The sequence below is a fragment of the Triticum aestivum genome, chromosome 4A, assembly GCF_018294505.1.
Source record: "Triticum aestivum cultivar Chinese Spring chromosome 4A, IWGSC CS RefSeq v2.1, whole genome shotgun sequence".
In the NCBI taxonomy this organism is placed as follows: domain Eukaryota; kingdom Viridiplantae; phylum Streptophyta; class Magnoliopsida; order Poales; family Poaceae; genus Triticum; species Triticum aestivum.
Window position 1 is genome coordinate 735182414 of NC_057803.1, and position 12518 is coordinate 735194931.

At 41.6% G+C, this 12518-nt stretch overlaps 1 protein-coding gene and 1 pseudogene across 2 annotated transcripts; one reads left to right on the plus strand and one right to left on the minus strand.

The window, feature by feature from the left end:
* Positions 1–492: 492 nt before the first annotated feature.
* LOC123084454 (disease resistance protein RPM1-like) lies at positions 493–3016 on the minus strand (annotated as a pseudogene).
* Positions 3017–5942: 2926 nt separating this feature from the next.
* Positions 5943–8938, plus strand: LOC123088449 (eukaryotic initiation factor 4A-I). Of its 2 annotated transcripts, none has more exons than XM_044510659.1 (8): positions 5943–6159; positions 7039–7150; positions 7226–7274; positions 7414–7554; positions 7910–8143; positions 8329–8368; positions 8442–8539; positions 8629–8938. In XM_044510659.1, the coding sequence occupies exons 2-8, from the start codon at positions 7107–7109 to the stop codon at positions 8644–8646; spliced, it is 624 nt and encodes a 207-aa protein (XP_044366594.1). In that variant the 5' UTR covers positions 5943–6159; positions 7039–7106; the 3' UTR covers positions 8647–8938. The 2 variants fall into 2 exon arrangements, with proteins under 2 accessions (XP_044366594.1, XP_044366595.1); XM_044510660.1 differs by having other exon boundaries at positions 5952–6159; positions 7043–7150.
* Positions 8939–12518: the final 3580 nt, after the last annotated feature.

Genomic DNA, 12518 nt, shown 5'->3' on the forward strand with positions numbered 1-12518 from the left:
AGAGTGTGTGGTCACTGACTAACCAGTGGGTGCTATTTATATCCCCTTATTATGTTCCTCGTTATAGAATGTACTAATGACCGAATGTCCGGTTGAAATTTATTTGATTTGTTTGCTTGATGATGTTGCGTAAAGGAAAATGAAATGCTAACTTGTGCTAGATCTTTATGACGCGCTATAACATGGCGTTTGTAGCGTGTTAAGGTGGACATGAGTAAACTAACGAAGGAGGATGAGGATGCCTTGCTCACCTTTAATTTGTCTGAACTGTGGACTGTGTGCGTTGTGTTAGCCATGAGGCTGACTCAGACAGGCAGTGTGTGGTGTTTGTACATCCGGTCCGAGCTTGGTTTATTTTCTTCAACCGCATGCGTAACTCCGCCGTGTCGCCGCCAACGTCTCCTCGCCATGATGTTGCGCACTGGTATCACTGCTCGATCGCATCTTTAGCGGTTTCTCCTTATCCCGATTGAATTGATCCCGCCAAGCTGATCATTTTCCAGGTTTTCCTCTGCCCTGGAAAATCTGCGCCTCCACCGTTGTCCTGTTGGTTGCTCTGTGTCCCATGAGGCATGCATGGCACTTCCCATTGAGTGTTTTCAATGTTACAAGGATGACCTTTTCCTGCACCCTTGTAACATTGAAAACACTCAATGTTTGCAGGGACGTCAATTTTCCTGTCCCTTTGGAGCTTTAATACCAACCATATCTTTTCTGCGTGCACACACCATCAAATAACGCTGCAGGTTGAATGTATCATGTATATTCAAACCAAGTTCTGAACGCTGTGCACTCCAATTTTTTTTGACTAGAACCAGCAATAAGGCGATCCGCCCAATACACACGATTCCCTGGGACAGCAAACATTCGCAGCTACATGCCTTTCCTTGGGACCATCTCGATTGGCGATGTATAGGACGGATCTGCCGATAATCAGGAGCAAACATGTCATCCTCCTCTTCTGTGAGAATAAAACCACCAGATGTATGGAGGTGTTGTAGCTTGCGGAGCTTGGTGATAGTTGCTGGCAGTTCTAATATACGAGTGCCTTTGATATCCAGCGTTTGGAGCTGGCTCAAATTCCCAATAGAATCTGGAAGGCCCCAAATATACGCACATTTTCGTATAGAGAGGTATCTGAGGTGATGGAGCTTCCCAATTTCATCAAGATGGCTATTTGTGAGTCGTTCTGTGTCCTCCAAATCGAGCACCCGAAGGAACCTCATCTTCTTAGAGATGAAACACGGTCTCCACTCTCCGTATACGGTGAGTGATCTCACGTGAGACAAGTCCAGCATACTATCAAACACATCTTTATCTCTTTTCCAGTTGCTGCTAATGACAAGATGGCGTATTGAGCCTTGTATACTGCTCAAACAACATCCTTCATCAAGTGTGAAAACAAGATTTTCCTCCTTAGCCTTCGAGATGCATATTTCACGAATGATATCATGAAGCTGACAAGAGCCAATTTTTCCACTATGATGGTTTACACCTCCCCCTGGAAGAATCATACTCCTCTCTAGAAGCTCATCAAAGTACTTGTCACCAACTTCTTCTGCTGTCATGCCCTGCATCTCCTTGCAATAACCCTCTGCAATCCATCGCCTTACCAAACGTTTGCGCTTAATTATGTAGTCTTCCGGGAATATGGACATATATAAGAAACATTACTTGAGGTGGTAGGGTAAGCCATCATATCTCCTCATAAGTACTTTCTTTATAGTCCTAAGCTCTGGGTTGATCTCCAACTCAGCACTAATACGGCCATGCATCTTCCTCCATTCAACAACAGTTTTTGGCTTAGTGGCTAGGAATCCACCTATAGTTGATATTGCAAGGGGAAGTCCATCACACTTCTTTAAGATAAGTTTTGCTTGTTCCTCCATGTCAAGGGCCAAATTAACATTCCCTGCCTTGTCCTTAAACACCTAACATACATATAATTTAGTATTGTTAAGTACTTGGATTAAAGAATAACTGTTTGAGAAAAATGTGCATTTTTCAACATCGCTTCAGTTTGTAGATTCTGAAAGAAGTCCTATGCCTAATAAGCTCAGTTTATGGTTGTTGAACTCTGCTATAATAGTTAAAAAAATGGTGCTATTATGTGCTTTTCTTTCAATGTTATTGTAGAGAAGAACTTGATGATAGTCTATTTTGTTTTGAACAATCTCTATGGTTGTTGAAGACACTCTATTGCATGCTCTTATTTGTCAATATATCTGAATGCAGATAACACCTATTGAATATGGTTGTTCTCTCATTTCTTCCACAATAAAAGTACGTGTGTATTGGCTTATTGATTAGTAAAATACCAACCACTCAGTAATAGTATATATAAGTCCACCATGATGCAAATTGGAGCTATGGAGCGTAAGTCTAGTAATCACAATCTTATGTCTCAATGCAAAAGACAAACGAATGATCTAAAATGTGTTTGGGAAACATTATAAAACTCTTAATACTATTGTTTGATGTCAAATACATGCAAAACAATACTGTAGAAAAAGGAGAGAATTCCTTATTTGGCCCTTTCTTAAATTTTGTTTCACTTTTGGCCCTGAAAAAGTCTTAACACTGTTATGTGCCAAAATTAACGGAAGTGTCATGTAGGGAACAAAATAAAAATTGTGTGTCAAAAAGGGAACAAGATATTTTTTAGGGCCAAAAAGGGAAGCAAATTTTAAAAAAGGGCCAAATAAGGATTTCTCTTTAAAAAAAGACTCGTGCAAACAGAAAGGAAAGGCATCCGATTTAGCAAAACTACCTTCTTTGTGAAGAGATCAAGTGCAGCAGCATCTTTCAGACCTTCAAGACGATACATGTTGGTGTGTTTTCCTGAACAATGTCCGGCAACATTTTTTTCCCTTGTAGTGACTATGACCCTTCCGGCATTTTTCAAGCAAGTTTTGACCAAATCCCATTCTACAGTGGTTGATATATCACCAAGAAGAATGAGACACTTGTTATTTAGAAGGCGGTTTAATTCTTCGACCAGCACTTTAAGTCCCATTGTTGCTATGTTCTTCTTTCCTTTCCCAGTTGCTGTTGCTCCAGTAGGATCTTCTTGGACATCACTCAGTAGTGAGTAAATAGCATAAAACTACTACTTTACAGGCTAGGGTTTCAAAAAACTACCAGTTTTTAATTTTTCGCTGATAACTACCAAGTCGGGGGTTGGCTGTTTCAAAAAACCCTAAATACTCGTTGCTAGCGATTTAAACCGTTTTATGACAGGTCGGGTCCACTCCTGAACAATCCGTTAGTTTGACCGTTTTGTTTGACCGTTAACTTACATGTGGGACCCACATGTAAGTTGCCTCTTCTTCCTCTTATCTTCTCTTCTCTCTTCCTGTCTCTTTCTTATTCCTCTCCCTCTCCCGGCAACCACCACCCACCGACGGCCACCTCCACCATCCGTCCCGCGCCAAGACAAGCTCGACCGCGGGAACGAACGCCGCGAGGAGGAGCAGCCGCAGCGCAGGAGCACGGGCCGTGCCATGGCCAGGGGCTCAGGCCGTCGCTAGCCGCGTGCCATGGCCAGGAGCGCACCAAGGAGCAGGGGCCGCCGCGAGCCGTGCCATGGCCAGGGGCTCGGGCCGCCAGCAGCCGCGTGCCATGGCCAGCAGCTCCTCCACCTAGCCCGTTCACCAGCGAGCTGCTCCACAAGGAACGTGGCGGCCGAGCCGCCGCCTTTCCCTTGGCCGGCGATCTGGCCGCCGGCGTGCCACGCCGTTCCTGATTGCTTTTTCCAGAAAACATCAGGGACCCGATTGCTTTTTCCAAAAAATATCAGGGACCCGATTGCTTTTTTTAAAAAGTTACAGGGACCTGATTGCTTTAAAAAAACTTACATAGGATACTGACATATGGGCCCTACATGTAAGGTAACAGTCAATCAAACGGTCAAACAAACGGTTCTCTTATGTGCGGGTCCCAACTGTCATAATCACGATCAATTTTAAAGCACTCCATGATTAGAGTTTTTTGAAACAGCCAACCCCCGACTTGGTAGTTATCAGCGAAAAATTGAAAACCGATAGTTTTTTGAAACCCTAACCTGTAAAGTAGTAGTTTTATGCTATTTACTCCTCAGTAGTTGCAAAGCTAAATTTCTGATAAGCACTTCAGGATCAAATGGGCGCAATGCAGTGACCCAAGCACGCTTCCAGCCACCAAGCTGTTGGTTCCGGTAGGCACTTCGAACGAGAGTGGTCTTCCCAAGACCTCCCAATCCCCACACTGAGATCACCTTAGTTTCTTGATTGTTTTCTGATTTACCAACTAAATTGATAACATGATCTTGCTCTTTTTCCCGCCCTGTGAACAACTCCTCAACCAGTGTACTCCTTGTGATGCTGCGATCAAATTTGTTTGAAGGAGTCGAATTATTAACTACATCTCCACCGGTACTTGCTGGCTGCTGATTTTCCTCCTCTATTTCACTTGTGGACTTCGCTGAGTTGTTTTCAGTACTGATAACTTTTTCTGTGTCCGAACAAGTCTCTGCAACACCTGATGCAGGCATGACCTACAGATAAAATAGATCTATGAGAAAATTTATATCCGAGTGCTCTACACTATTAGCACAAAGTGCGATTATATTAGATACATGCTTTGGTTTCTACAGTGTTGGTACTAAGCTTATTGACTTTAGCATCTACCCTACTACCCTATCATTGTATTAGCACCGGCTTAATTAATTTCTCTATCGTTTCGCCTCTACTAAGGACCTTTGGGATTTGGATGTGCAACTAAAAATAAACTTTTGTCTAATTTCTGCAGATCATTAAGCTGCTATACAAGCAAAAAAATATATTAAAATGGACTGGTAAAAAGAGTGTACACTACCACGCTTGATAAACAGTGTTACCTCCTGGCGGAACAGATGAAGTGCTTCATCTGATGATCTGATGTGGTGATCAAATTTCTTTCCCGGAGGTGGGTTATTAACTGTATCTCCACCGGCACTCTTTGCCCATTGATTTTCCTCCTCTGTTTCTCTTGTCTGATCCGGTCTCGGCAACACCTGATGCAGGTGTAACCTATAGATAAAATAGATCTATGAGAATTTTTTGTGCATGTGCTCTACACAATTTAGCACGAATGGCTTATGACTTGAGTTATCATATTAGTGTTATATGCTTTGAGATTAATGACTTGAGTTCCCATATTCTAGTGTTGATCTTAGCATCTACCCTCGTATTTATCAGCACCAACTCTAAACAATTCTTTTATTTTTTAGCCTCTAGTAAGCACCTTTGGATGTGGATGTGCACGTAAAAAATACAGATATTTCTGCAGATCATGAAGCTGCTATATAAGCAGATATTTTTCACAAAACATGTACAAAACAGTGTTGCCTATCAGATAGAAATGTGAATCGAAAGATATATACTCTGTTTCAAATTCCATTAGTCGGATCAAACATGGGTACAACACACAAAGACGGGGAACGCGTGTGACTATAGCAATGCAAGCAAGCGAGATTAAGAGGAGAGGGTGTAAATATAGACCACTTGTCTGACATCTTATAAAACTGTAGAATTATTTATTTGTTAAAACTTGTGTATAAATATTCTCCCTAATGATCAGTAAAAAATGACAAATATTTTGCCATTGTTCAAAAATATAATTCTTTTTTTTTTATAAAAGAGATTTTTATTTTTTTGAGTGGAAAATAGTTTTTTTTAAGTGGAGGAAAAGAAACTTTCCTTTTTCTTTTTTGAGGGAGGAAAAGAGTTTTTTCTTGTGTTGTTCATGTTTGGGCCTGCTACTTCTTCTTTCTTAACCAGAGAGAAGCCCGACAGGCCTACCACCACCATACCAGACCCAGGCCAGGCTGTGACATTCTTCTTCCCTGCCGTCGTCAGTCCGCTCACCCGTGACCGTCGCCGCCGCCAATCCCCCCGCCCCCGCTGCCGGCGGCCTCACCTCCGCCCCCGCCGTCACCCCCGCCCCGATTTCCTCGCCGCCCCACCACGGAACCCAGCCGGCCGTCCTCGGGTTCGACCACTACGACGGCTTGAAGCTTCAGCCTCAACCGGTGACCCTCGCCGGCGCCGACGCCAAGACCTCCTCCGCCCCCGCCCACGCCCGCGCGCTCCGCCGAGGACCTCATCGACAGGCCACCCTCTTCGACCTCACCATCCTCTGGTAATCAATCATTCCCTTCCAGAAGATAAGATAAAATATCAGACGATATGCCTGTACCTGAAAATGTACCAACATACAATTGCATCAATCTGTAATAGCTCAACACCTCAAGCTTTGGATGCTAAATTTCTTTTGGCTGCTTGATTAGTTTTTGTGTGCTCTGCATCTGCATTGCCATGGTGCGGCTCTGCGCCTGTTTGGTTTGGTTTGGTTTGGTCACCATATATGCATCAAAGCAAGTATTTATCATATGCTTGGGTGGATGATGGTACAGGCTTTCAGAAACAGAGAACCCCATAAATAAGACTAGCATTCAGCTTAATTATGCAGTATGAGCGTGGGCGTGCTCATGTTGCTGCTATATATGCTCTCTCTGCTGTGTGCGGTTTCTTGGATGTCATTACTCTCATCTATGCACTTCCATTCAGCTATCTGTACCATGTGGTTAATACATATAATTATCATCGATTCACCTCTATTAAGTTATTACCATGGTGCTGCTCTGCTCTGCGCCTGTTTGGTTTGGTCACCACATATGCATCAAAGCAAGTATTTATCATTTGATTGGGTAGATGATGGTACAGGCTTTGAGCAAGAGAGAACCCCATAAATAAGAGTAGCATTCAGCTTAATTATGTAGTATGAGCATGGGTGTGCTCATCTTGCTGCTATATATGCTGTCTCTGCTGTGTGTGATTTCTCTGATATCATTCTCATCTATGCACTTCCATTTGGCTTATCTGTAACATGCCGTTAATACATATCACTCTCATCTATGGACCTCTATTAAGTTATTTCCATAAAATCATTGCGAGATTTGAGCCTAGCAAGATAAATTACAGCTGCAGCCTCTTACTTTCTGATTCTGCTCCATGTTAGACAGTTGTGCTGCTGTTCTTGCTGAGGAATATTCCACCACCGCTGCTTCGATTTCCTCTCTGGCCGTGATGACGTCTCCTAGCTCCCCGGCGATGACCCTATCCCACCCAAGGTGATAATCCCCGGCCCTGATCTTCCTGCCACATGTTCATTCTGTCCTGCTTATGAACCCTCTTAACATCCCCAGCTCCGGGCGCCATTTCTACCTCGCCGTTGACCGCCTCCAGTTCAAGATGGTGCGTGTCCGAAATCCCTGTTACCGTGCATTTTTGGGTTCCTCTCAGCTGATAACTGTGTCCAGTTAAGCAGCCACAGATTGTGCGCGTTGAACCAGATTTCTATTCTTGTGAACCTGTGGTTGTTTTTGGTGTGCAGAGGACACTACTGGAGCTCCTAGGTGTTGTCTCTGACCGCCACGGTTCGGTGCCCATTGCCATATGTGTTTCATCCCGGGATGAGCTAGATGCTGTCTGTGCTGCTGTTGCCAACCTCCCCTTCGTGTCCTTGTCACCGCTGGTATGCTCAAGTTGGTTGGGTGCCAATTTCCATGTTCAGTTCTGTGATATACTTTGTGGTTGCATCATTGACAATTGTGGGATAGCTAACTGTATGATCGATATACACAATTTGCACTGTTAATTGCTTAATTCTTCAAGAGAGAACATTGATAATATTGACACCTTCATCTAGGAATTATGATTGTGCAATTGCAGATATTTTTCTGTATCCAATGGTTCCAGGCTTTCTTGCTTTTCTGTTACCCTGCTATAGTGATATGAACGTTGTTTCAGGTTCTCTTGATTGTTTATGGTCCTTGCTATGAACTAATTTCGCCAGTTAATAATATCAATCTGTGGATTTGTGTACACAGTACAGCGATCAAGATGAAGCTGAGCGTGCATCTGTTCTTGAGAAATCCCGTCGGGCAGCAATACAGCGAAATCAGATTGAAGATACTTCTATTGGCGAAAGTCCCAAGCCTGAAAGGGTGGTCTTGAAGCTAAATATTACAGTTGTAACAGATGCTTGCTTGCCTTCGGCGGCGATGGGAGAGGCTCCCCTTATGTCTCGTGTGCTGATAAACTATGAATTGCCTACAAAGAAGGTGCGCATTCATAATTTTTCATGATATTTTACCTTCAGGACTTCTGTGGCCCAAATACCCTTAGCTTTTCATGGTCAATTTTACCTTTCAGTGCTATCATGCAATCATGCTGTTTCATTATGCACCATCGGTTCTAATTTGTAGATCATTTTGTCTTACCTGATGTTTGTGTCTGAATTTTTCAGGAGGCTTACTTAAGACGTGTATCAGCATGCTTGGCAACAGGTAACTTTAAAAAAAAATCAATTGATCCGCTTTTTGGAAGTGCTGATGTAGTTGCTGTACTATGATTGTGCAGGCGGAATCGTGATTAATATGGTGGTTGGTGGTGAGGTAGCTCTTCTAAAGTCTCTGGAAGAAACCAGTGGATTCGTCATTGCAGAGATGCCAATACATGTAAATAAACTCTTCTTAACACTTAAAATCTGTTTTGGTAGTAATATAGTGAGCTCTTGTGGTCTAAACTGAAATTTTTTGCAATGCAGGTTTCCGAGATATTATGATAGCCTCAATTCGCTTCAGAAATTACTGTTACACTTCAGGACTAACGACTCCAGTTTCTATTGGTCCTACATTGAAATGCTGCAGCTTTGTTAGAATTGGTGTGCCTCAGTTGTAGCTTTGTTATATTATCCTTTGGAAAAATACATGCTATTTTCTGTTACACTTGAAAACACTAGATGTTGAGAGGGATCTGCTCGTACAATTCTTCGTTATCCTTCATAATTTATTAATATATTTCACATACTATTCATCTGATGTTGTATTTTTCAATATATTCCTGTAAAAGATAAATAGAGTGTCCCCTTGCATCCATCTTTTATGTCTGTGCATTTGGCATACTTCATTTTGCATACTCTGGAGGTGTGTACTTTGGTTGAAATGTTATAACTGAAATCGATGATGTTTACTTTGCTTCCACCCTTTCTTTGTTACACAATAATTACATGAAAGTTGGACAGGAAACATGTCAGATTTTCCTTCTAACTATCTATATATGATGACGGAATATGACATTGTTCATTTCAACGTGGTGCCCGGTGATTGCTCGCCCTCTACTGCAATTCAAAGTTCCAGGATCTCTGATTACATAGGCTTCATACTGATCGTTGGAGACTTCGGCCCTGTTTGTTTTAGCTTTCGGCAGCTAATTCTATTAGGAAAAATCAGAAGCTGAAACAAAAACCTATTTGGAATCTGCTTTGCCATGTTTACTTCAGCAGTAAAGTTGATACTGTTGATACTGTGAATCAGCTTTGCCAGTGAAGCGAGTCCTAACGTGGTTCCAAGCCAACCGAAGTTGCTGAAGCTGAAACAAACATGGCCTTCATCCACTTCCAGTCTTCTTTCTCCTACTAGAAACAAAGCATAGATCAATGGTGATATAGTACGCTAATTATGTGAAGAAGAAAAAGGACTTTACATACGGATAATTCAATTCGGTGTCTGCGCTCATCTACACCCATTGAACGGTAAAATAAAATAAAAAAGCAGAAAATAAAAAAAATCCTTTTTTTGTGAAGCTAGATGCTCAATGTGAGATGTTCGTCCAAAATTTTGGGGTGTTTGGATTTTTGAGGAGCTCATGGCAAAAAAAGAAAAAAAAATCACCAAAATTTGCACAGGCATCATGCACATTAGCATCTTCCACCACAATTTTGTTTTGATTTTTTTCTATTTAAAACGATTTTAATGTTCAAACGGGTGCAGAATAGCCGCGTCCATTGCATACATCACAGCCCCATGAAGGAGGTCCTTTACAACCAACTATTGAGCTGCACCTTGCAGGTCCTTAATCTTCCATTATTTAGAAAAACAATCAGCACCAACAAGTAGAGATGAAGGCATGGAACTTGTGCGTAGGATCACCAATCTTGCTTGAACATTTCTCAAATCGGCAAAGTCCGTAGCTCACAAAAAAAAACCAAGTGTTGCATTCTCAGATCGAAATGGGCATTAAAAGTTTATATCTCTGAAAAAACATGGATGCGAAGGGAAAACACAAAGTGCCTAAGAACCATATGCATTGGTTTATCCCGTCTACAAGACTGCAATGCGACAAGTTAGCTTAACCCAATGAAATGGAACTAACCCCAGGACGAACAAATTACCACCATATAAAAGTATACTTCAATTATAGTGTCTGTGACTACAATTAACATCAAGAAGATCTAATCAGTTGAGAAAAATAGGATGGACCATTCTTTTCAACAGATTTACATTAGTCACAAATTTATCACTGATTAATTCAAGCAAAACTTTGTCTGGACAAGGCGATCTGGCAGATCCCAGAAAGTCACGCAATAGACTTTTGTATTCAGGGTTATGATATAAATGCAATAAAGGATGCATCATGGAAAACATGTTTATGACTTTTCATGGTCCTCAAGTACAGATTTTGCCACGCCATCCTTTTCTGAAAAAGAATCTCAAGATTCATCATTGGAACAGTATGCTCTTTCTCAACATTTCCCAGGACAGAAAAAATGAATACCGACTTTGGCTTTGGAGAAACATCATGGCAACAAAACAGTGTGATATTGATTACTTACCATAAGAAACAGGATTGGATTTGTCATTTTCCTTACCAAAGATATTTTCTGCCGAGGAAGGTGATACCATCAATTGTCTCAACAAGTATAGAAACAATCAAGCTGTATGTCAAATGGTGGTCGTGTGAACCACACGTCCACACCTAACTGTGTCGTGTGGGCAGCGCTGGTATCTCTATGGCAGTGGTGCATAGGCAGGATTTTTCTGTTGTCTTTGCTACCCCTGGACTCAAATGGCCGAGGTTGCCAATGCTCGTCATTGTTGTTGTCGGTCTCCATGGCCTCCTCATGCAAGATAACCCTTAACTAGCAACCACTAAACAATGAGAATTAAGCAAGCCATCCTCGAATTCCACATCACATACATGAAGAACATACACCAGAAATAATCTCCATACATCTGCACTCTCCTGAGTTAAATATTGGAATTCAATGAGGGAAGAGAAGGAAGCAAAAAAAAAAAAAGCACCATCATCCACTGCCAACATACCTAGAGCAAAGCCCTACATATGAAGCGAAATTCGGAGCATACAGAACAACCCAAACCCAAACCGATTTGGGTTCTCCCATGCATGGTTTAAGGGTTTTTTAAGCATTCTGACTAATTCTCTTCTCCTCAGTCTGCTATGTATTGGTATCATATCCAGCACTAACTGTATTCTACTCCGTTTTCGCTCTAATGTCGTCTGGTCCCCTTTCTCCTCCCATGTTGTCCTCCAACTTCTAGTGTCATCCCCACGAGCCACATATCCATATCTAGCACCATGCTCCCCAATGAATTATAAGTAATTTTAGTACGTACTACTTATGATAGGATCAGATAGTTCTATTCTGCCAATTTGAACCTCAAGTCGTTACTAGTCTCAAACTTTATTGTCGAGCTGACATGGTCTAATCTCTACTGAGATACTATACAAAGCAAAACCACCACATAAATTGTTGAAACGTTGTTGTCTGGAAGTTTCGCAAGAGAAATTGCAGGAGAAGTTTGTTGCTAAGACCTAGCTAGGCACATCAAGCCTTAAACATCCAAGTCTGGATACATGAAGCATGACAAAAATAGTAGTTTGAGTACAAAGAGCTATTAACTGCCTAAAATGGCGAGTCATAGTTTTTGCTGGTCCGCTCTCTTCATTACTAGCACTTTATAATGGTTATTGTTCATTTTCTGTAGATAATCTGCTCGAACTTCCGTATCCCCAAGACTATAGCGCTATCCTCCTCATCCTTCCCTCTCGAGCTAGTCTAGTTCGGCAGGAAGTGAAAAGGTTATTTTGTTTGTTTTCTCAAATACCGCTTAGCCACATTTGTGAAGAGCTAGAAGTCATGAGTTGTTGTAGTTTTGTAATGCATATAGAATATGCCCATATGGCATGGGGGAGATCACAGTGGGTTGCCCCTGCCTCATGAGCCGCATGATTATTTGAAGATAGTCCACGTTGCCCGGTTTTACGGCTATGGCAATGCCACTAGCAAGGTAGAGAAGAGGGGATACGAAGTCAAACAACTTGCTGGAATCTAGATATTTCTTTTGATTGATAGGCTATACTAGACATTTGTATTTTACAAATATTTATTGATTATTTCTTAGACTTGCATGTTCTGGATCCCTTTATCGAGATATCTATAGAGAGACCATTTGTAGATACTAAAAGAGATACAAAATCATATTAAGTATATTATAATATATTTAAGTGGCAAGTTATTTTTAGATGGAGGCGATTTTGTTTATGTTCCATTTAGGTTCAAAAGGAATTCTCTTCAACAAAATGGCCAGCTACTTTTGAAAATTAACACACTTTCTATAACAACATATAGGTCCA

Coding starts and splice junctions, on each gene's coding strand:
- LOC123088449 (XM_044510659.1), top strand. CDS start 7,107: ATGACGTCTCCTAGCTCCCCGGCGATGACCCTATCCCACCCAAG. Junction 7,151..7,225: donor ATGACCCTATCCCACCCAAG/GTGATAATCCCC, acceptor TAACATCCCCAG/CTCCGGGCGCCATTTCTACC. Junction 8,144..8,328: donor ATGAATTGCCTACAAAGAAG/GTGCGCATTCAT, acceptor TGAATTTTTCAG/GAGGCTTACTTAAGACGTGT.